At 35.9% G+C, this 21705-nt stretch overlaps 1 protein-coding gene across 1 annotated transcript in view; it reads right to left on the minus strand.

Annotated features, from left to right (window-relative positions):
- The window catches only part of PCLO (piccolo presynaptic cytomatrix protein), a gene marked incomplete at its 5' end in the record, with an annotated part of 366889 nt that overhangs the window by 83847 nt on the left and 261337 nt on the right, over positions 1-21705 (minus strand). The window contains 3 exons of the mRNA XM_082755642.1: positions 1754-1965; positions 4578-4645; positions 5242-5350. Coding sequence (XP_082611768.1) covers positions 1754-1965; positions 4578-4645; positions 5242-5350 — 389 coding nt within the window. The remainder of the gene's footprint in view (positions 1-1753; positions 1966-4577; positions 4646-5241; positions 5351-21705) is intronic.

A 21705-nucleotide genomic window follows, 5' to 3' on the forward strand; every position in this document is an offset into this window, starting at 1 on the left:
CTTTAATTTATTTTTTTTCTTTAACCTTTTCAAGCATACAACTGAATTTTCATAAAAAGACTGTTAAATCCCTTGTGAAGAAGGAAATGAAATTTATGCATCTAACTTCAGGTGATCAGCTTCAGTGCCAAAGCTGTGAATTTAGTCCTCTCATGTAGACACGGAGAGGGACCTCTCCAGGATACACTATGTATCAGTGATTTATGTATCTCCACACACTATTCACTACTCAGTGAATTTTGACGTGTGACTTATCAACTGAATGAAAGGTCTTTCAGTGTGGATGGTGACATCTGCACTAAAAGCCCTGCACTTTCCTTTTCATGCACTGCATGCACTTCAAAGGTAGGATTCATTCGGTCCCATGGATTGTACTTCAAACTGTATTTTTCTCAGTGGTAAACATAAAGCAGATGGCAAACGAGTTCATACGTAGATGTCTACAGTATCTAGCGTAAGGAGTAATGAAACAACGATTAACATTATGATCATGTAATTCTGACAGATCCCTTAAGTTAGATGTACTAAAACTTGAAACATAGATTTAACATATGGATCATAGACCTGAGTTAGTTCATAAAAATCTATGGGAATTTTGAACAGTCAGAATTACTATGTGATGAAAACTGATCAATATATTTACACTTTTTGCTAACTTGCTGGATAAGAGAGATTTTTGTGTTCTCTCCTCACATGACAGTAAAGTGAGCATATTGAAGAGCTATCTGATATGAGCAGGCACCATTTGCTGCTTTTCATTCGTATGGTACCTAACACATTTGTAGTTCAAATCACAGTCACAGCTTCAGCAGCACAAAAATATGAAAACAACACTTCAGTAGTAACCCTATAGGGATGGCTCTCTTGTAAAATCTTGAGAGTCATAAGATAAATAATGAAGATACAGAGAAATAAATATCTAGAAAGTGTGTTGTTTTGCAACGTGAAGCTTTGCTTCCAATGGTAAAACAGTGAGAAGCTGGGTATCCAGGACAGCCATCAGCTTTAGCTATCTTCAAAATTTCTTAAGCAAATGCAGCCTTCACAAGATTGATTTTTGCTTCTGGCTTTTTTGACCAAATAATTAAAAATGTAATAGATGACTTTAGGACCTAGTTTCCTGTTTTGACTGTGCAAAAAGGCTACTAAATTCCCACTCTGCCCTCTCCAGGTGTGCAGGTGGGAGCACAGGAAGAAGGAAGTTCAGCTGAGAAATGGACAGGATGTGGCAAAGAAAATCGAATATTATGCTTAACAAGTTCACAGGAATTATCTGGTGACAAATACATTTTGACAGTGATTTTTTTTTTCAGTCTTCCCCTGGCCTTCAGATCAATGCTTAATATTGCTGTGAATATTCACAGCTTGTAAAACTTCAACAGTAACTTAGTACTGAGTGGGAAATTGCAGTCTTAGTAATACCAGCTTTTTCTGTGAAACTAGTACCTCACCATTATGTAGGATGCAGTTAAAAAGATACAAAAACAAATAATAAAAAGAACAATTATTTTGATTTAAAACAATAATATTGTTCAAGGAATCTGTTTTCAGAGAGGGTCCGGTCTTGTATGACCTTGGGTAAATGACTTAATCTCCTTCCCTTGTTTCCAGACTCTATGTCTTCAAAGTAATAACCATCACTATCATGGAAATGGATTCATCAGTATGTGTTTTTGCTACATAGAAGAAAATAAATAGGCAGCTTCTTATTGTCTTCAAAATGCTATTGCTGCACAACTAGCAAGTTTCATACCTTGCTGCCATGTCGCTTTTTGCTGACTGAGGGAGAACCAGGCTGACCAGGGCTGGGAATAGCGCTGGAGGTGGCAGAAGTGGCTCCAGAATGAACATGTGATGCCTTTTCCACTCCTGAGGAAGCAACCAGAGGTGCCTGCTGTAGGGAAACCTTTTGTAGCTCTGCAGCCAGCTGCTTGGGATCAACCCCAGGGGACTTCGCTTTATCTACTGGATTAAAGGAAGAGAGCTCTGTGTTGATAATTGCTAGCACATTCAAATCCATCTTGCCATGGTACAGGGACATGCTAATGATCTTTACAGTTTCTCATATCATCTACTTGTATACTCTGAGGATGCAAAAGACAAATCATATAAAAGAGATGTCTCACAACATCAACATCTGAATTCCAATCCTTCTACTCAAAACTCCATCAACCAGTGCTATTTATCCTACAAGCTTTCTGAGAAGGTTATTCTCCAGCTGAGAAAAAGTATGCCTTGGATGATCGCTCTGCATCACACTGGAGCAAATCACACCGTTAAAGTCTGGCCTGTTCACAGCTGGTTCACTGTTGAGAACTAGTCCAGTATCTGAACTTCGCTGCAACAAGCTTTAACCTCAACTTTTTTTTTTTTCTTTCTTTCTTAATCAACTGGACTTTCAATAAACCTAAACTCTGTTCCTGAGATTATTTATACAAATATTAAAGAGAAAAGCATCTTAAAACATTAGCACTGCAAATTATTCAAAACAATAATACAGCCCTACATGAGACACCTGTGGTAGGACTGTAATTGTCTCCCTACCCCCAGAAATGAATGGGTAGAATTTGCTCTAGAGATGACAATTCCCATTTAATAAAGAAATTAGGCCAAGTAAGTTCCATACGTGCCTTAAAGTGCTTCGAGTTAAAATGACAATAGGCCCAGCCTGCTTTCTATGTCCTCAAATGTATGAAAGGTTCAAGGTCTTTGTTATAGTCTTTGATCTTATTCAGCTAAGGTTTAGGCAACATAAACTATTTAAGTTTCTATTCCTAACCTATACACTGCTATGACGATGCCTGGTGGTTTGTTTACTTGTTTGCAGATTACTGGGTATTATAGTTTCCTCAGAGTACTAAATTCATTTTGTCCTGGACAGAGGTGAAGGCAATATGTTAGCCACCTCCTGGCTGCTAGGCTGGATTAGGTTTATCTTTCTGGAAGGAATGGCAAATGCTACTTTCCAAGAAAAAACAAAACAAACAAACAAACAAAAAACTCTGCAGAACCTCAGATGTGATGGCTAGAAAGACTTGGTTTGGCAGACAGAAGGCACTCTACAGAGTGGTTCTATCTCAGAAACCACTGAAAGATGGCTAGACTAGGAGGAAGAATGTCTGCAAGGATGGGGAACTTACTTTTACTTCTGTTCTTTCTCATTCTGAGTCATACTCTGTGTTCACTTTCAGTTAATAAAAATATCAATTTCCATCAAAAGATAACTTGATGGTAAATGTTAAGTAATACTTCATATTTGTGAAGTGCTACATGGTCACAAAATAGAGGATTTAATCCAGCTACTTTATGTACCTTTTGACACAAGAGCAGCCACAAAACCATTGAACAGAGTATGGAGTTCTGGGTTCCAGGGCTGGGTGAAGCTGGGTAAAACATTCTTTTAATCTGCATTGAGCCAGCCAATGGACTGCTTTACTAGTTATTTTATGGACGTTAGTTCAAAGGTAGATTGATTATGACTAATACCATGACAGGCCAGGCCACACGCTCACATAGGCCCCAGGATTTCTCATGCTTATATTGCACTGGTTCCAGTTTGCTAAGAACTTTGTTTTAGCTTGTCTGGCTGCAACAGCAATTGTCTATTGAACAGTTGGCTATGACTTAAATTTCTCTTAGTTACATTTCACCTTGCATAACTGTGTTATAGACATTATGCCTATTCTTAATAATTTTGAGATGTAAAGGAATAACAGCAATTATGCTGTGCAGAATCACCTATTTCTGTTGCTTCTAGGAGTATGGGCCTGGAGTGACAACACTGTTGCCAGGTTTGGGCACAGGATGATAGCTGAGGCCCCAGGGCTCCCAGCAACTCACTGGTACTGACACTAATATAAACTGAGGAGCTTGGCAAAATCAATTTTAGGACCAACAGAAGGAACAAAGAACAAGTATCTATCATGTGTAAAGTGTACAATAACCAGTCAAGTCATGTGTGATGCAGAGTTGCTGACCAGCATGGAAAAAGCATGGCACAAAGCATGCTAGAAAACGTAAAAAAGACCCCAAGCAGATCCTGAAGAGAAGAGGAAGGAGTCATCGATATTATCCTCCTTCCAGCAAGGAGAAGTCCACAACTCTCATCATAAACATCACACTCCTTCCAGCAGATTCCTCCAGACACTGTTGACTCTGCAAGGCCATTGGAGAGAAAGCACAACTGTGGGACCTAGAGAAGCAGTAGAAGGGGGACCATAACACCATAGAAAAAAGGGGTAGTTAGCAGGATGTTTTCCCTGCATAACAGATTTTAGCTGCAGTACTGTTACTGGGATTTTCTTTGTATTAATTAGATGGTGTAGACTGTGTCAGTATGGATTGAACTGAACTAATAATAATAGCATCTGGCTTCATTTTGGTTATTCTGTTATAGCTTTCAGTTAGTCTAAAAATAAATGCTCAGCTTTGTTTATAAGGTGCGGTCCTCTTTCTGCCCTTAACAAGATTTGGGGTGCAATATCTGAGCTTACGATGCTATTATCTCAGCTTACATCATATCCAGTTTCCAGTTGTTATTCGGTGCTCAAATATTGAAGCAATGTCTTATGGCTCACCTGCCTTTACCGGCTCATGCAGTTCCAGGTGCTGGGGATTCTCAGAATCTGAGAGCATGTTCAGGTCCCTAAAAAAAAAACAATGAGAAACCTGAGACAGAAGAAACTCTTTCTTCATGCACTCATTTTGTATTAAGTAGATAAATGAATAGTGGTTCATGAAAGAAAGCAGCTCCCAAGCATGGCCCCTTGTTAGATGACACTTATTTGCATTGCTGTTAAAGAGCTGAGGAGAAAAGGTTCTTTCAGGGTGAAGTACTTAATGGATTGAATGCAATTTTATATATTTCTCATGATGTTTAACTGACTTTCACCTGAAGGCTATCAGTAAAAGTCAAGTTAGTGCTAAATTACCATCTTTTTCTAATGGCCAGTAAATTCAGTGGTTTGTATGTGTTTCAATGAGAGGAAACTGTGGCCTGAAAATGGAGGTATCATTGTTTGCAAAAGTACGATTGCTAACATCTACTTCCTCTTGATTTGAACTAAGAACAAACCAGACCTCCCACACTCACACTGAACTCTTTTGCTAATTATTACATTGATGCTTCATGCTAACAAAGATTTTACCTTAGCAACCATAAATTAAAAAAGAAAAAGAAAAAAAAAACAAACATGAAAAGCCAAAAGAATAATGGAAACAGAAAGATGGGGAAAAACTCACAGTCTTACACATATTTCTGCTTCCCCACTTTGTTGAATAATAATACTCTGGACTTCTTCATAGGTTTTTCCAGTCAGGGGGATGCCATTCCACTCCAGCACCTGCATTCCTAAGATGGCAAAACAGCATAAGGTCAAGTGCTCAGATTTTGACCAAGGTATCAGATAGACTGCTTAAACAAGAAGATTTGATGTGACATTTAGTGAAAGTTGTTTAAGTGGCACAACACATTATCAAAACCCTTTCCTTTCACACAGATGAAGTTGTTAAACGTTAGTGTCCCATCAGCTACAAATTACCTGTTTGAACAAGTCATTAGATGAATTCCCTTCTAATTCAAAATATACATGCACTGTGTGCAGTGTGGGTTGCATGATATTGAAAAACTTTTGCAATTTCAAAAGCATGCACACCTACCAAAATGGCAAGAAACCAAATCATGTCTCATATGTGAGACATTTCCTGGCTAGCCATGGTCTTGGAAGATAGACAGTTCAATCCAATGGCAAACAGCTGTTGAGAATCTGAGCATCAAAATGGGACTAAATTTGTAAATATGATTTGATAATTCAAATGCATTTTCTCTACTTTGTCCCTTAAAAAAAATACAACTGGATGAAGCTGTTTCAGTACAACTGATATTAAATGAAAATTTACCTCCGCATTTCAAATACCAGCCAGGAAACACACATTTACACGCACATTTACATTTTATTTCCATATAATTTCTAATGAAGAAACTCTCAAAATAGCTAACCATAACAAATTCCGAAGGATAGGAACAAAGCTATGATAAACAGGCTGAAAAAAACTTGATCTAATACTGATCTAATCTGTTGTGTTCCAGGACCATCCCAGGGCCGTGCCAGGTATGGAGGAAGCACATGTTATAAAACCCACTATTTGAAGAATCAGTCCCTCATGAGGTATATTTTGATGAGAAATCTTTTGGCTACAGTAAAATGCTTACAAAAAAACAAAGTGCAGATTCATAACTGGGGGTTACAATTCAGGTTTCAAGAGCTGCATTTGTGTTTTGGATAGTTAGTCAAAACAGTGGCTCCACAGGAGTTAACCTCTTATTAGCACATAAGAATGTCAAAATCCAACTTTCAGGCTCTAGACGTAAAAAATTGCTTAATGGGAAAAGACATTAAATTCTTAATATTCCACTAAAAAGAATGTATTACAAAACATCTGAAAACCACATCATCCACACAGCAAGGAAAACCACAAACACTTAGCTTGCTACCACTTACACAGATAAAATCAAGTCTTCAGCTGGGTTATATTTTTATTTCAAAATCCTGTGCTGTTGCGTATAACAAAAGGGAAAAATAATGAAGTGAAATGTGGAAACAAACTTATAAGAAAACTTGTTGTTAAAGAAAATGTAATGAGAATTGTTTAGGGAATAAAACAAATTAAATTATTTGACAATGAAAGAAAATGAGAAATAAAGACTGTAACTTCATATTATAGCATTTTCTGTAGGATTCCATTATTTAGGATTTGAAATATCAGATTTGCTCATAACTTTTCTCAGTAAAAATTTAGCAACTTGTTCACAGCAGTCAGTTTACATAAATACAAACTGTGCAGAATGACTAAAAAGTGATGCTCAGAAGGCAGTAAAGCCAGCTGCTGACTGCCGAAATAGATTTGTCTTTCTCTAAAATTTAGCCCCTTTTATTCACCAGTCATTATTCAGAAGCATGATTTTGCTCTTGCTTGTTACAGCAGATCTGGTTTTAAGCTCAGTTCCTCTGGAATAAAGCAGCAGTAATTATGAATAAATGCAGTTCCCCAGTTTTCCGCCACACAAACATAACAGCATGCACTGTCTTTAGAAGGCTTCTAGAAAAAAAAAAAAAGGAACTGAAGTTATTTTCTTGTCAGTGTGTGCCCTCACAAAGCCACTGTGGCATCAGAAGTTGAGCACAATAGTAAGAACCTCTTAAATAAGACAAAGCAATCCACCACTTCCATGTATTAGTGGCAATGAACAAAAATAAATCTGAAAAGTTTTAGATGTTTGAAAAAGTGAATAACATCCTTCTCTAAAAGAAGAGCTTTGCTGACAAAATGCAGACAGACACCATCCTAGTTTTACCACATCCTGCCTGCATGGCTTCTGAAGAAAAAGTACCCAGCTAAGTATCCATAAGGCTATCATCAGTGGGTTGTTTTAATTTAAAAGACCAGCAGGAAGAGTCCAGCAGAGCACTGCTACAGTGCTGGGATGAGGAAATCTACTCTCATTTCCATCAGTGAGAGTTGCACTACAGAGTGCACCACAGTAACTCACTTGGTCAGTAAGACCAAGCACATCTGAACAAAGAAGCAAACTGAAACGAAATTGAATCTCAATAGCCTCAGCTCATGCAGAGATCCATTTAACACTGTCAGTATAGGGGTAAATCACTTTTACTGGCTGCCTTGTGGATTTATAAATGTTTAAAATCAACGCTATTTACACATGATTTAATTGTTCTGACTAATAGCCCTTAAGCCTAAGAAAAATGTTTTTTTGACAAGATGAATTCTTTCTTAAGGAGCTACTGCTAAATCATAAATTCTCTTGCAGGGAAAAAAAAAAGTGCTACAAAGAAAACCATGAGGGGTAATGTTAGTCTAATAACAGATAGAGAAAAAAGGTACTAAGGAGTCACGAAGAGTGAGTGGTGATAATGTTTTTCGCCTAAAAAACAGTCACATTCTGTAAATAGTCTTTACTAGTCATGACATATACACATTGCCAAAACACTGTATGCTTCAAATCACCTGTGCTTAGCAGACAAAAACAAACAAGCAAACAAACAAAAACAAACAAAAACAGGAAGATGAGAAATCATACATTGCTCTATGGCAACTCTACTGACTGAGGAAGAGCTAGTAATTACCCTGATAATTGAATCCACATCTTCTTCCATCTTTATTCTTTATTATTATTATTATTTGTAATAATTGGAACAGCTACATGTAATGAGAGTGAGCTAGTGAGCTACAACTTACTTTTAATAATATCAGCCCCAACATTCTGCAAATCAGCTTTATACATCAGGATCTCCACCCTACTCTACTACATGTGCTGAAATACTATTTGCTCAATGTTTTTGAAATCTACTTTGTGGTGAGATTTAGAACTTGGAATCAAAATAAATATACTATTTTCCACTGATTATAAAATAATTATTCCAGAGAGGGAAACTCATACATGCATGACTGTCATGAAGATATCCAAATTTTGCTGGATTAATAAAAGCCTTTCCCTTCAAAAACATACTACAGTCATACTGTATCAAAAGTGGCAAACACATCCTATCTTTGCCTATCATATTCATATATTCTTCCATATGAATCTTCTACTGGCCATAGTTGGAACATGATCAAAATCTAAATGCACATTTGCTCTGGAACAGTATAGCCATTCTGTCTTTATTTATAAGTACAGTACTTCAACTTCTCCTGCGCTTGTTCTGGTTGCTGCTCTCAGTGGTTAAGCTAAAAGTTTGCTCCTGGAAGAGGGCCAGTGCTTGTGCTGTGGAAGCAAGGAAGGGACCTGCATTTCATCAAAATCCTCACAGGAAGCAGGAGTCTTACAGTATAATACTATACTTTTTAATAATTTAATGCTTAAACTGTTCAGGATTGCCAGACTCTTTTTAACAACTAAGTCTTAGCTTTTTATTTTTGTACCACCTAAAATAGGCCAATTATTTGTTCACTGATAACAATAAAAAATGAAAACTCTGCAGAAATTATTTCTTTTTTTTTTTTTTTTTCTGGCAGTTTGACTAGTTATTTGACAGCTTGTGAAATGGAAGTTAAATATTGGTGAAACTTAAAATCTGTAATAGTGGGGAGTCAGGGACTATTCAGAAGTAGGTTCGATCAGCCTGGGAATGAAGGTACTTGAAATAATTACCTGCAGTCCTTGAAAAAGTTTTAATAAGAAATTTTCTTTTCTTTAAAAAAGAAAGTTTTAATAACATGGGGAAAAAAAAAAAAAAAAAAAGAGCTCTTTAGTTTATGAAATAAGTTCACAAGAGCCTGAGTAAACCTATATCCATCTATGAGGAGCTGCAGTATTGATACTTTCCTGGCCTGGCCATACGCTTCAAAATAGGAATCTTCTGCTGATAATTTTTATTGTCTATGCTAAAGAGCTAAGCCCTGTAATTGCTGGCTACTTAGATTTGTAAACATCATATGTGGAGCAGATGTTAGAAAAAAATCTTACATAACAGCAAGGACTATGTTGGCTTTGCTCTCTGCTCAGTCTTGTGCAATGTTTACAGCTGCTCAGCTGAATTGTGCAAAATGCAGCTCACCACTAATGTTCAGTTGCTTGTATAAAATTATGCACTTTTTAATTTTCATAGGTTTGTGAGATGTACTTTTTAATGCTTTCATAAGTTTGAAATACAAAGCATTGCAAATTTGCATATTGTCCTAAGAGGCTGCGGAATCTGGAGGTATTCAAAACCCAGTGGGACACAGCCCTGAGCAATTTGCTTTTGCTGACCATGCTTGGAGCAGGGTGCTTGAACTATAAGATCTCCAGAGATGCCTTCCAGCCTCAGCTGTGATTCTATGTAAAATAGTTAAATTTTGCCTTATGGACTATGCTTTACCCATAAAAACTGTAGCTTTATGTATCAAAGAAATGAGAAATAACCAATTCCAGGGATATTATTCTGGATCAGAAAGAGTTCAGAATGCAGCCCCATGAATTAACTGATGTGCTCTGAGTGTTTTTGTTTTTGGAATAGCTTTTTTTTTTTTTTTTCATAAAGCCAGGAAATATTAAGTGACAATGAAAAAGTTTGCAATATTAAATAATCAGAAATTATTTCCATTATTAAACTCTGTGTGTGTCTAGATCTCATAGCTTCTTTTAATTTGTTGGTTTACATTCAGTGTTAGAAGTTAGATATAATTAAGTCCTGTATCATGGACCACAGAATTTAGGAGAAACTTAAACAAAAACAATTTTTCGTTGTTCTCTTACTTTTTGCACAGGCATTTTATAATAGTTTCTTTGGATAGGGTCTTCTCTCATTAAGCAAGAATTAATTAAACTAATCATCTGTCATCCTATTTAAAACAAAACAGTAAGCAAGATCTGAGAGCTGACAAAATGGACAATTGTAATATGACCACTAGTTCTATGAACTCCATTAACATTACTGCTGGTTTGCACTGATGCAAAGCATTGACTCAAATGCCTTTTTTTTTGTTGTTGTTGTTAGTAAAAAATAATTAAAACAAACAAACAAACAAACAAAACAGGTTAATAGGTACTGGCTGTAGAACAGCTTTGGACCAAAGTTTCCTGTGACTACACTAGGAGTGATGAAGACTTTAGAATGTGTGTAGAAATGACAGCTTCCCTCAAATGCCTGTAATAGGAAAGATTCAGAGCCATTAACCTTACACTATTTAGAATATTGTGTTTTCATATTCAGAATATTTTTCAGCAGAAACATAAGCTCCACTATAATACCAGGTAAATGACTACTTTTTCTCTGAAGTGAATTTCAGTGAAGTTGTTAGACTTCAGAACATACATGATTGATTTACCCACAGAAACAATACGGCAAAGATGAAAATATCTTACATGGTTGCTTCAAAATATCTCATCTAAGACAGAAGAGGTACTACTATCTTCCTTCTCCGTAACTGGTGAGTTCCTTGGCTTTGCATTAAGATGATAAACACTCTTGAATAGTTATTTTCATTTACTCCACAGAACTATGCAGTTATCAGTTATTTATATCCCGTGAGTTCAGACAGAGCTGTCTGGAGAGGTTTTTGTTATTTATCCTGCAGCCTTGAGAGAAAAGCTGACTATATGGTATGAAAGCATTACTGAAAAAAAGGTAAGTCAGAGCAAACTAAGAGACTAAAGTATCCAAGATGTTTAGGGTGGTTGGATCATAATAATTAAAAAGAAACAAAGAAAAAGAAAGAAAAATGTCTTCGTGGGTTGGCCTGGATTTGGAAAGAGCATAGCATCTGTTCCTACATATATTCCAACATTCTTGTAAAATTTCTTTTTTATCTGTTTCCTTCATAGTGATCAAGGGCAGAAATATGTCTTACTTCTTGAAGATTTGCAAGGATATATATATTTGAAGAGCTTGTACTCTGTTTGGGCGCTCTCAATAAACGCATCCTTCAGTCCATTGCCCGGGTGATAAAGCTGTGTTGTTTAACTGAATATCATTGTATACATAACATTCCTATCCTAAATAAGCACAACAAAATCATAAAATATGCAAACAGAATAGGTCTTGTTATTATAGTTTCTGACTGTCAACTGAAAGACACATATATATCCCAGTTTCCATGCATTTTCAGTTATTTATTTTCCACATTTACTGTCCTCTTCAGATTTGCTTTTAAGACATGAGCTGACTGCGTGATTAGATTTTAAATTGTGTGAAAAAAAAATGTGAAAATCATTGAAGATCTTACTTCACTGAATATGAGTATGAATATGAACATAGTTGCTTCAAATAGAGAATTACTAAACTGAACCAGTGAACATCTCTTGAATTTTATTTCAAACTGTATCACAATGAACACTATTATAAAGTTAATCTTAGTCATATTTTCTACAATACTATATTGCAGTGCCTTCTATTCAGTATACCCAAGGTGCCTCAGTCAGAAGTGCTGTCACTAAGAGTTAGTAATTACTTCAAAAAAAATCAGACAATACATGTATAGAAGTATATTTTTTATAAGTCTCAGAATTGCTCTCCTACTGCAACTTAAGTTAGACATTACAATATTAGAATAGATCTTCTGGTCTTGATTATGTTATAGCTATATATGCAGATTGTTGGGGTTTATTCTCTGCTTCTTCATAGATTGCCTGGTTTATTTTTATGAAAAATAAATAAGTCAATTTGTTTTGTTTTATTTTTTTCACTTCTCTGTCTAATGTCCACAGTGGAAAAGAAAACTGGGCTCTCTAGGCTAGATGTTTCTGTCAGTAAAATGTAAATGTTAACGTCTATCCATTTCACAGAAATTCAGAAATATTACTTTGAAATTCCAGAAACTGCTATGAAAGTTAAGTGTGCACTGAGAACAAGGAGAAACAGTATCAACTGCAGTCTGACATTCAACACTAAATTACTTCATGGTCTGTTTTCTTCAGTTATTTTCCTTTAATTTCTAAACCTTTGTAACGGTTAAAAATAGGTTGATAAAAGTCAATGTGTTAATGTATTTCTTTGTACTGCTAGGCATGAATCACACCGAAACTCATTATTTTTTTGACGACACCTTAATTTCCTCATCCATTTATCATTCATATAAAGGCTGAATATTTTCCATTACTACAATAATTATTATATAGACAACACTTGCAAATATTAAAAAATTGACACGTTCATCAGATGAAGATGATGGAAATGGTTCTGCCTATGCCTCACAGTTGTTATTCTGCTACAGTCAAATAACAGTCATAAAAATACAGCCAGAGTAAATCAACCATGCATCTGGGGTGTACTTAGCATCTACAGGCAGCCATGCAATACACCACAAATGAGTACAGCTGAGGCTATCAACATTGTTCTCAACTTTTCTCTAAGTCATAGTCAGCTTTCAGATTTCGAAATATATGTAATTAGCACATGGTATTGTAGGCCACCCTTCAGTTTGAACTGTGCTAGGGAAAAAGTGATGATGCGGATGTACGTGTATGACCTGAATTGAAGATCTTGACAAGTTAAAAGAAGGTTAGAGTCACTGCTTATGATAAAGATTTCACCACTGCTTTACCTTCAGAATTCATAGATTAGATTAGAGTTACAGACAGATGATTGGTTATACCATGCTAAATAAAATGCTGTGGTGAATTGTAACTATTATCACTCTATGTTTCAGGAAAAAAAAAAAAAAAAGAAAAAAAAAGTTTACTCCCAAATGAAGAACTCCAACTTTCTACCTCTGTTGGGGCTTACTGAAGCCAAAGGCTCTTCTCATACAGATATGCACTGACCTGAGGGGTCTATCTTTGCTTGATTCAGCCCTGTCTGGTCTGCAGCGATGTTACCATGAAGGAATTAGAGTCTAATCCAGAAAATATTGGAATCATTGCTATCGTTTGAACATTCAAAGAGCGCTAGGAATGAGCAAAGGCCATTGTTATGCATTGGATGACAATGACTTGTAAAGTCATGTATAAAAACGAACAGAACGATTTCTGCTACTCACAGTAAGAAAACACCACAGTTTAAGTAAAAAGTTAAGCCTTCTTAATGAGAATGACTAAAGACCTTAAAATATCCCTCTGTCATAAAGGATAGAGTGAGATCTTTACTTGATGTGCTCTAATAGGAGTCACTATGTCAAATAATCATCCCCTATGGTAATCATCCCTAAGGGTAATTTTATAGTTTTGACACTATGTGATTATTCAAATATAAAGTAAAGTAGAATTTACTCACTATTACCTCATTTGTCAGAGTCATCTAACCTGAAAACTATGAAAACTGAGTAAAAACTTCTGGCCAGAGGTATGCAGTTCTCCTCTCCTCCCCATATCTATTTTGCTATTGTATACATGTTATTATTATTAGGGAAATTATACTCCTTATACTGCTAATAGGTAAATTAATTCCATGATCATAAAATCATAGAATGATTAGGGTTGGAAAGGACCAACCAAAAGAGTATTTAGTTCCAATCCACCTGCTATGGGCAGGGACACCTCCTACCAGACCAGGTTGTATAACACCCCATCCAACCTGGCCTTGAACACCTTAAGGGATGGGGCATCCACAGCTTCTCTGGACAGCCTGTGTTATTGCCTCACCACCTTCAGAGTAAACAGTTCCCTCCTTATATCTAATCTAAACCTATTCTCTTTCAGTGTAAAGTCATTACTCCTTGTCCCGTCACTGCATCCCCTGACAAAGAGTTCCTCCCCAGCTTACCTCTAGGCCCCCTTTAGGCACTGGCAGGCCACTGTAAGGTCTCCCCAGAGCCTTCTCTTCTCCAGGCTGAACAGCCACAACAACTCCTTTAGTCTGTCTTTGTAGTAGAGATGCTCCAGCCCTTTGATCATCTTATAATTCAAGCTATTTTTTTCTGTCATGTATTGAGTTTTCAGTTAGGCATAATTACTGAAACTATTTAAAAACTCATTTAAAATATGTGCAACTTTTTATCCAGAAAAAAAAAAAAAGTTATTTTTTTTCTTTTTTTTTCTTTTTTTTTTTTTAATTTCAAAAGGATATTTAAATTCTATTTTTTGTTTCAACATAATATTTACTTTGAAACTAAAGAAAATGTATCTCCTATTTTTACAGGAAAAAAATATTAGAAAGTCAACTTTAATTTTTATGCAGGTAGAGGTGGAAGATCAGAGCCATGCCAAGATATGGTAGTAATGTAGCTTCCTACCTTTATTTCTCATTTAAAAAGGAGGCTTCTTTTTGTTTTTCATATTTTCTACCATTTCATGGACATTTTTATTAGCCATAGCAATAATTTAGTATTTCAGAAGTTCAAGGGTATAAGACAGATCTTAAATCTGTCTTCTCAACAACAGGTATTGGTTTTGCTACAGGGAATAGTAATCTCTTCATAAAGATTAAGAAATTCTTGCTTTCTTATGAGGCAGAAAAATATTTTCCCTTCTGAAAATTCTCTTTTGTCAGAAGTGTAGAATTCTAACCATTGGAATGATTTGTTTTAAACCAACATTTGCTAATCTTTTTGTAGAGGTTATTTTGATATTTGTACAAATTCCTGACATACAGTAGCACATCCTTAACTGTAGGACCACAGTATGTGGAACAGATTTGTAATCTGAACCAAAGATGAAAATACATAAGAGTATTATTATTTTTTTGAGCATTTTGAGCACATTTAAAACAATAAAGAAAGAGCATAAAGTATACATCTCTGCAGTAAAGAACTGTCATGCACAATGAAAAAAAAATCACCCTTTTGGTTTTACTTTGCTTTGGGCCTTTAGTCAACAAGACAATTTTGAGCTGTTTAAAACTAAGCATCTTGTTAGCTGTCTAGGAATTTTGAGTAACTAATGAATGAAGAAAAACAGGCTTCTTTCAGGATGGTTCATCTCAACTGACACCTATTTAGAATGAGATGAATCACATCCCTCAGGGTACTCTTCTTTCAGTTGTGGTTTGAAAAGGAGAACATCATACCAAGATTAGATTATTTATTTTTCAGACATCATAAAATAACTATACATTAGTTCCCCTCTTTGTCATTCAAAATCAGTAATCTATCCTAGAAACAAAAATGGCCTTTATTTTTTTATTTGTTTGTTTATTTATTTTCAATTTAGCAAACTAGCAGCTATACCTTATCAACAATAAGAACAACCTGGTAGATATAGGGATGAAGAGGGTGGCCTTGGAGACTGGGTTGTAGTTTTGCTTCCACTGTAACCATTCAGATGAAGAAAGGCAAGATAACAAGCCTCTTTGTGCTTCAGTTTCGTTCTGTGATAGAAAGTAGTGGTGGAAAGACAATGGCATTGTACACTAGCCTTGAAAATTGTCAGACACTATTAGTAGTGTTCCTGCATCAAGAATCTAGCTAATATTAAGAGTTATGGGAGATAGTACTTGTGAAGTGCTAAGGGATGGGTATTAATTCTTAAAGATTCATAACTCTATATATCCCTCATTCACAAAGGATTTTAGTGAATTTAAGATTTTTCAACTTTAAGAGATCTAGGTTACATATCTTCTAGACAAATAAGAGATGCTAAAATTTAGGATTTAGCAACAAATCATATTTTTAACAGTAGAGTTGAAAAATTGCAGTTGAAGAACTTGTTCTTTCAAGTTCCTTCAGTGATAAAATCAAGTATAAACTCCATTTTTCAGAACATTTATTGAGTGATATTAATGGTAGTCTAATATCACTTGGATTCACAGAGATAGTAGGCTCCCTAGTGTCATGTTAAGGCTGTCCAAATCAGTGTTTCCAGTTCCCAAAACACCCTATCCTGGGAGCTCAAGCTGTACTCATTGTGTTGGCACATCCTGAAATAAGGACTATGAATTAGAAAAATCTGTCAGGTTTCTATCCATGACTTTGTTAATCCAGTCAGAGAGATCAGGCAGCACAACTTGATGATCTTTATAGCAACTGAACTATTCTGTTTAGTTAGTCAAATTTGGATGGAAATTTGTGAACTGTCATATTTAAAAGTACATTGGAACTTGGAAATCTGCAACACAATCAGAGAAAGGGAATTAAGCCTCAGTAATAACTGCCATACATCTCACAGTCTAATCCTATTAACAAGAATGGTCCATGACACACAAGTGAAATTTCCCTTTAAGAAAAATAAATAAAAAATAACTAATGCTCCACCTTAGAAATCCTCTGCTATTTAAACATTTCCAATATACTTGTACCTGTCACATGAAGTTATTATTTTTTTCAAAATCTCTCTGCATGAATTTGGTCTGCAGTACTTTATTGATAAAGCAGCATTATTCTCACAAATAGGTCCATTGTAATAAAAGTAAAATTCATGCACGAAGGAAGAAATAGCCTGGTGAAGAAAGGTTACACGATTAGGCCAATGGTTATGCCATTCCCTGTAGAGATCTATTCAAGATATTTCAGTGCACAATTACTTAAGCTACACTGCACATTCAAGATGCGATGTGGTTATCTGGCAACTATATACTCAATCAACTTATGTGGGTACTCACATAATATTTTAAAAATGGGCACTATTGGTTTTACTGAAGCTTTTATATTATAATAAATTGTTGTTGTTGTTTTAATGTTATAATGATCTTTTGGAACTCAAGTCAAAGACTGATATTAGAAGAACTTGGTATGAGAAACGGTATTTAGGCAAAAATTTAAAAAGTAACATGTGAAGATGAAGTAATTAGCTCTCTGCAGGACAGGGGTAGGAGAGAATCTCCTCCAGAAAAGGAGTAAAATAATAAAAGAAACACTAGTATTTTTCTATTTGACTATTCATACTGGTAGGTTTCTCTACTGCTGACAAAGTCTCATTCAAATGTTGGATTTACATTATTCCCAGGAAAGATCTGGTGTACATTTTTGACATGTATATGAGTTTCTTCTCCATGGAAACTTTGCAAAAATAATTTCAATAGCAAATCCCATACAGCTGAAATTTCTTAGAAGGAACTTGTATGATAAATATGTTATTCTTCATATTCTTTTTTTTTTTTCTTCCTTTTTTTTTTCCTGTTTCTAATAGAACTAGAAAAAGTATTATCATATTATCATGGGGAAGAAAAGAAAAAAAGCTTTAATTTTAATTGCTGACAGGAAGCTGATAATTGGGTGCATGTGGGGTAGGGGGAGGGGTGTGTGAATGACACTGAACTTTTGAACTCAAGCTGGAGCTTGCTACTTGCTAACTGCAACCAATATGGCCTGGTTTGAAATACTGAGAACACCTGGACAAAAGAAAAGTGACCCTTCCTGAGTCCTCTAGTTAACATGAGAATTGGCTTAGTAGACTGATCACACTATGTGGTCCTGCACTTTGGCTATTTTGATTGAGAAAACCAGGGGCTAGTGGATTTAGAAAGAAGAGAGGGTTCTGAAAATAAGTGCTCTCAAAAAAAGTAAGCATCTTTGGTAAGAAGAAGGGTGCCTGGAAAGAAGAAAGTGAAGATCCTGGATGGAGGAGAGATCTGGGAAGTATGGAAGGCCCTGGAGGTCCAGGAGGTGGATGGAGACTAGTGCCAGGGATGCCAACAGACTATGGCTGTGGATGCCTGAGGTAGGCACCTGCAAGCAGCAGCACAGCAACAGATTACATGATGACCTGCTGGATCTTCTCAGGCAGTAGGGACTAGAAGGGAAGTTGAGACTTGATTGAATGTGGTACTAATCCATGAGAGAGCAAACTTGAGAGAACTGGGCAAAGCCCTTACTCTGCCCTCGTTCTGTCTCAGACAGAGCCCTGTAACCACATCTTATACAGGTGGACATTCATTGTCCCACCTGTGACAAGCTAGAGGGCAACTAAAGAGAAAGTAGTCAGACCAATCAATTATGCATTCATTGCTTGCTGGCTTTAGCAATCTGGGGGTATTTATTTCTTTATTTTAAATCCATAAAGTTAAGGGCAACTTCATACTAGCTTTGGCAATCATGCTGGCTACTAGCAGCTTTTATTTCTTCTCATTATCTACACCAAAACAAATGTTCTCTTGTCAGCCGTTCCCTGCATGTTTATGTGTTTCTTGTGATCATCATTAACACACTGAATTAATTGAGTGTATACACATCAGGAAAACAAACAAAACAAGAGTATGGTAACATATAGTATCTTTAGGCCTAGAGGTATTATGAAATAATATTATAGGAATATAATTCACAGCCTTCTGGAGAAAGCAGGGGAGAAGCTGCTGTTACCTGGAGGATAAGAACAGACATCAGGAGGTTCTGCTTGTGGTTGACAACAAGTAAGTGGCAAAACAGTGCTGGTAGTTTAAGTACTCATTTTCAAGTCTTCTGAAGGCACTTTAGAGCTTTTCTCCTAAACTAACAAAGTATATTGAAGCTTCTTGTGCCAAAGGATGAGGAGTTGAGTGATGAATCTGTGGTTGGGTAAGGTCAGGAAAGGAGATGGAAGGATAAGCTTGCAGCCTGGATGGTGCTGAGAGAGCAGTGAGCAAGTGCCTGTCCTGCTGTTTCCACCACTGTGTAGCAAAAAACACTGCCTATACAGGTACCATCCTGTGCTGAAGCAACAGCAGTAACCGGCCTGTCTCTTTTGATGCTCTGGCAGTCTTAACCTAGCAACTACACAGCAACCTCCAGGCCCTTTTTTCTCCATACTTGTGTGTCTTAATTATGCATCAAATCTATGTATAGATGCCAAACACTTATTGAATTCTCAGCACTGAGAATAAGATTTTAAAAACGGGCACTATTGGTTTTACTGAAGCTTTTATATTATAATAAATTGTTGTTGTTGTTTTAATGTTATAATGATCTTTTGGAACTCAAGTCAACTCTCCCTTTAGCTTTGCTGGGTATTTCAATGGCCTGTTCTTGAAAAGCATGTCCCAAGTGAGATACTGTGTGTAATTTTTAAACTGACAAATGTGTTAAATTGACGCTTCAGCTCTGTAGGGTCAAGCTCAAATGTGTAGTATAGATGAACAAGGACAAATGAGCTTGATTATTTCACTACTTACTCCTTTAAGACTGCTTTCATTTCATCAAAGTTATTGTACAGGTTAAAATATTTTTCCCAGAGCTGAGATATTAAATTTATTGCTTTCAAACAATGCAACAAAGCAAAATAACCGTGTGTCTCTTTATATCAAACCATTAAATATCCTTTCCCAGCAAAAGGAAGAAAAATAGATATTGTATTTAGATGAATAATAATGACATATTTACTTTCTTCCAAAGAAAAATTAGGCAAAAACAACCTCTCCCCCAAACTGAACAATTATAACTGTAAAACATTATGAATCAGTTATGTAACAATAGATGTAAATAAGGTAAATATAAGCATGCAGTAAAAAAATGCCAGCTGAACCTAGAAATCCAACCACATTCTGAAGATAATAAAACAGGAAAGTGCAAGTGATACCACATACTTTAAAGATGAAAGAGTTTGAGCAATTCTCCTTGGGTAAAAAGAATTCAAGAAATTGCTAAACTGTCTATCAACTTATCAGCATTTCAAAGGCTTCATCTTCACCAAAGCTCATAATTATTTTCTCTAAAATTAATGATCCTTTTTTTTCCTTTTCCTTCATCCTTTTTTTTTTTTCTTTTTTTAACAGATGGTAATAAATATTGTCTTGAATATATATAACATTTTTAAAAGAAAATAGTATTTTAAAAAATCACTTTTCCCAGTTCCCAATAGCTCAAAGGTAATAGAAATACCAAGTGTATTTCTTCTTTGCCAATTGCCTAGAGACCTGAAGGGCCACTCCTAAGTCTACTACTATAGCTACTCTGTACTTATGTCTTCACCAGCACATGAAAAGAACTGAACCCATAATGTGTCCAGAAAAACTATAAATGCAAACTGCAGATGGAAACTTATTTCATTCACATATGCACCTCCTCAAAGCATGTGCTTTTACAAATTGAATTTAACCAAACTGAGCATAATTTTATTTATTATTTTATTATACTCACTTCCACTGAGTTCAGTGGCAGTTGAGAACTGGGCTTGATGTCCAAATTGTAATTCGATTCCTAATGTCACAGTCTAGCTGGGGATTATGCTTACCAGAAAGTCAGGCTCAAACAAACAGAAGGAGACACAGAATTGCACAACATATGATTTGTGGAGTACCCTTATGCTTGAAGTCTAAGGCCAGACTAGACATGAGTATGCAAGAAAAATCCCCATGGATTAATAAACAGAAGATGTTGCACACTCACATAAGGTGTTCCTGTGTCATATTCTACATCATAGTCATATATAAAATCATATGTATGACTATATATGTGTCTGTGTGTGCATACAAACATTCATACCCACACATGCATATATACATATATATCAATATACACAGATACATGTGTTTAATCTACTGTTTCTGGGACATGCTAGATGGTTAGTCTGATCACAACCAGATACTACGTTTTTTTGATGTCTGCATGAATACCTGTTTTTCTTTCAGAAATACAGGTTTCCAAACTAACATCTTTTGCAGGAAAAACAGTAGTTTGCAGTATTGTTCACTATATCAGTCTTTGTGGTGGTATAGTCCAACTCCTTTAAGGTACTTTGTAAGTGTAAACATGCTGATATAAACCCCACTGGCTAAAACAATGCTTTGTCTACACAGTCTCGATTTATACTAAGAGATATATCTATGTTTAAGGAGCTTCAGCAGTAAACTTGTTTGAGGAGTACTCTAGAATAATCTGTCTCAATTTGACAAAAGAGCTAGATAAATTTGACCTGCAAACACGTCAGATCCCTGAGCAATTTAACTTCATGTGTGGTACTGCTGCTGAAAACAAAGAGATGTTCATAAATGTAAAACTAATAAATGCAGAAAATATTTCATACCTGTGGGGATAAACAGGCCTTTATAAATTCCTTGCAAAAGCGTTCCTGTGGAGTTTCATACGTTTGAAATTCGGGAGGCTGGGTGGCGCCATTAGGTGGCGCCAAATTTTTCCATATGTATGTGTTTATCTGCTAGTAGCTGTCAGGTGCTCTCTCAGAGTCTTGATTCAGAGGGAGGACCTCTGAAACGACACTGCTGCTTGTCGGCATGTATCACTATCCAGACAGGGAAGGGTGTGCTTTAGCTCCTATGTGTAAAGCTGTTTTTATCAAATCTACTATCCTGTTTGCATCGCATTCAACAAAGGTCACCATTGCACTTGAAGGTATTTCTAGTTCGTTCTTTGGAGTTTTGCTCTTTCCCAAACATTGAGAAGTTGTTGTTGTTGTTGTTATTTATT

The sequence above is a fragment of the Aythya marila genome (genome assembly GCF_965140915.1).
Source record: "Aythya marila genome assembly, chromosome: 1".
NCBI lineage: Eukaryota > Metazoa > Chordata > Aves > Anseriformes > Anatidae > Aythya > Aythya marila.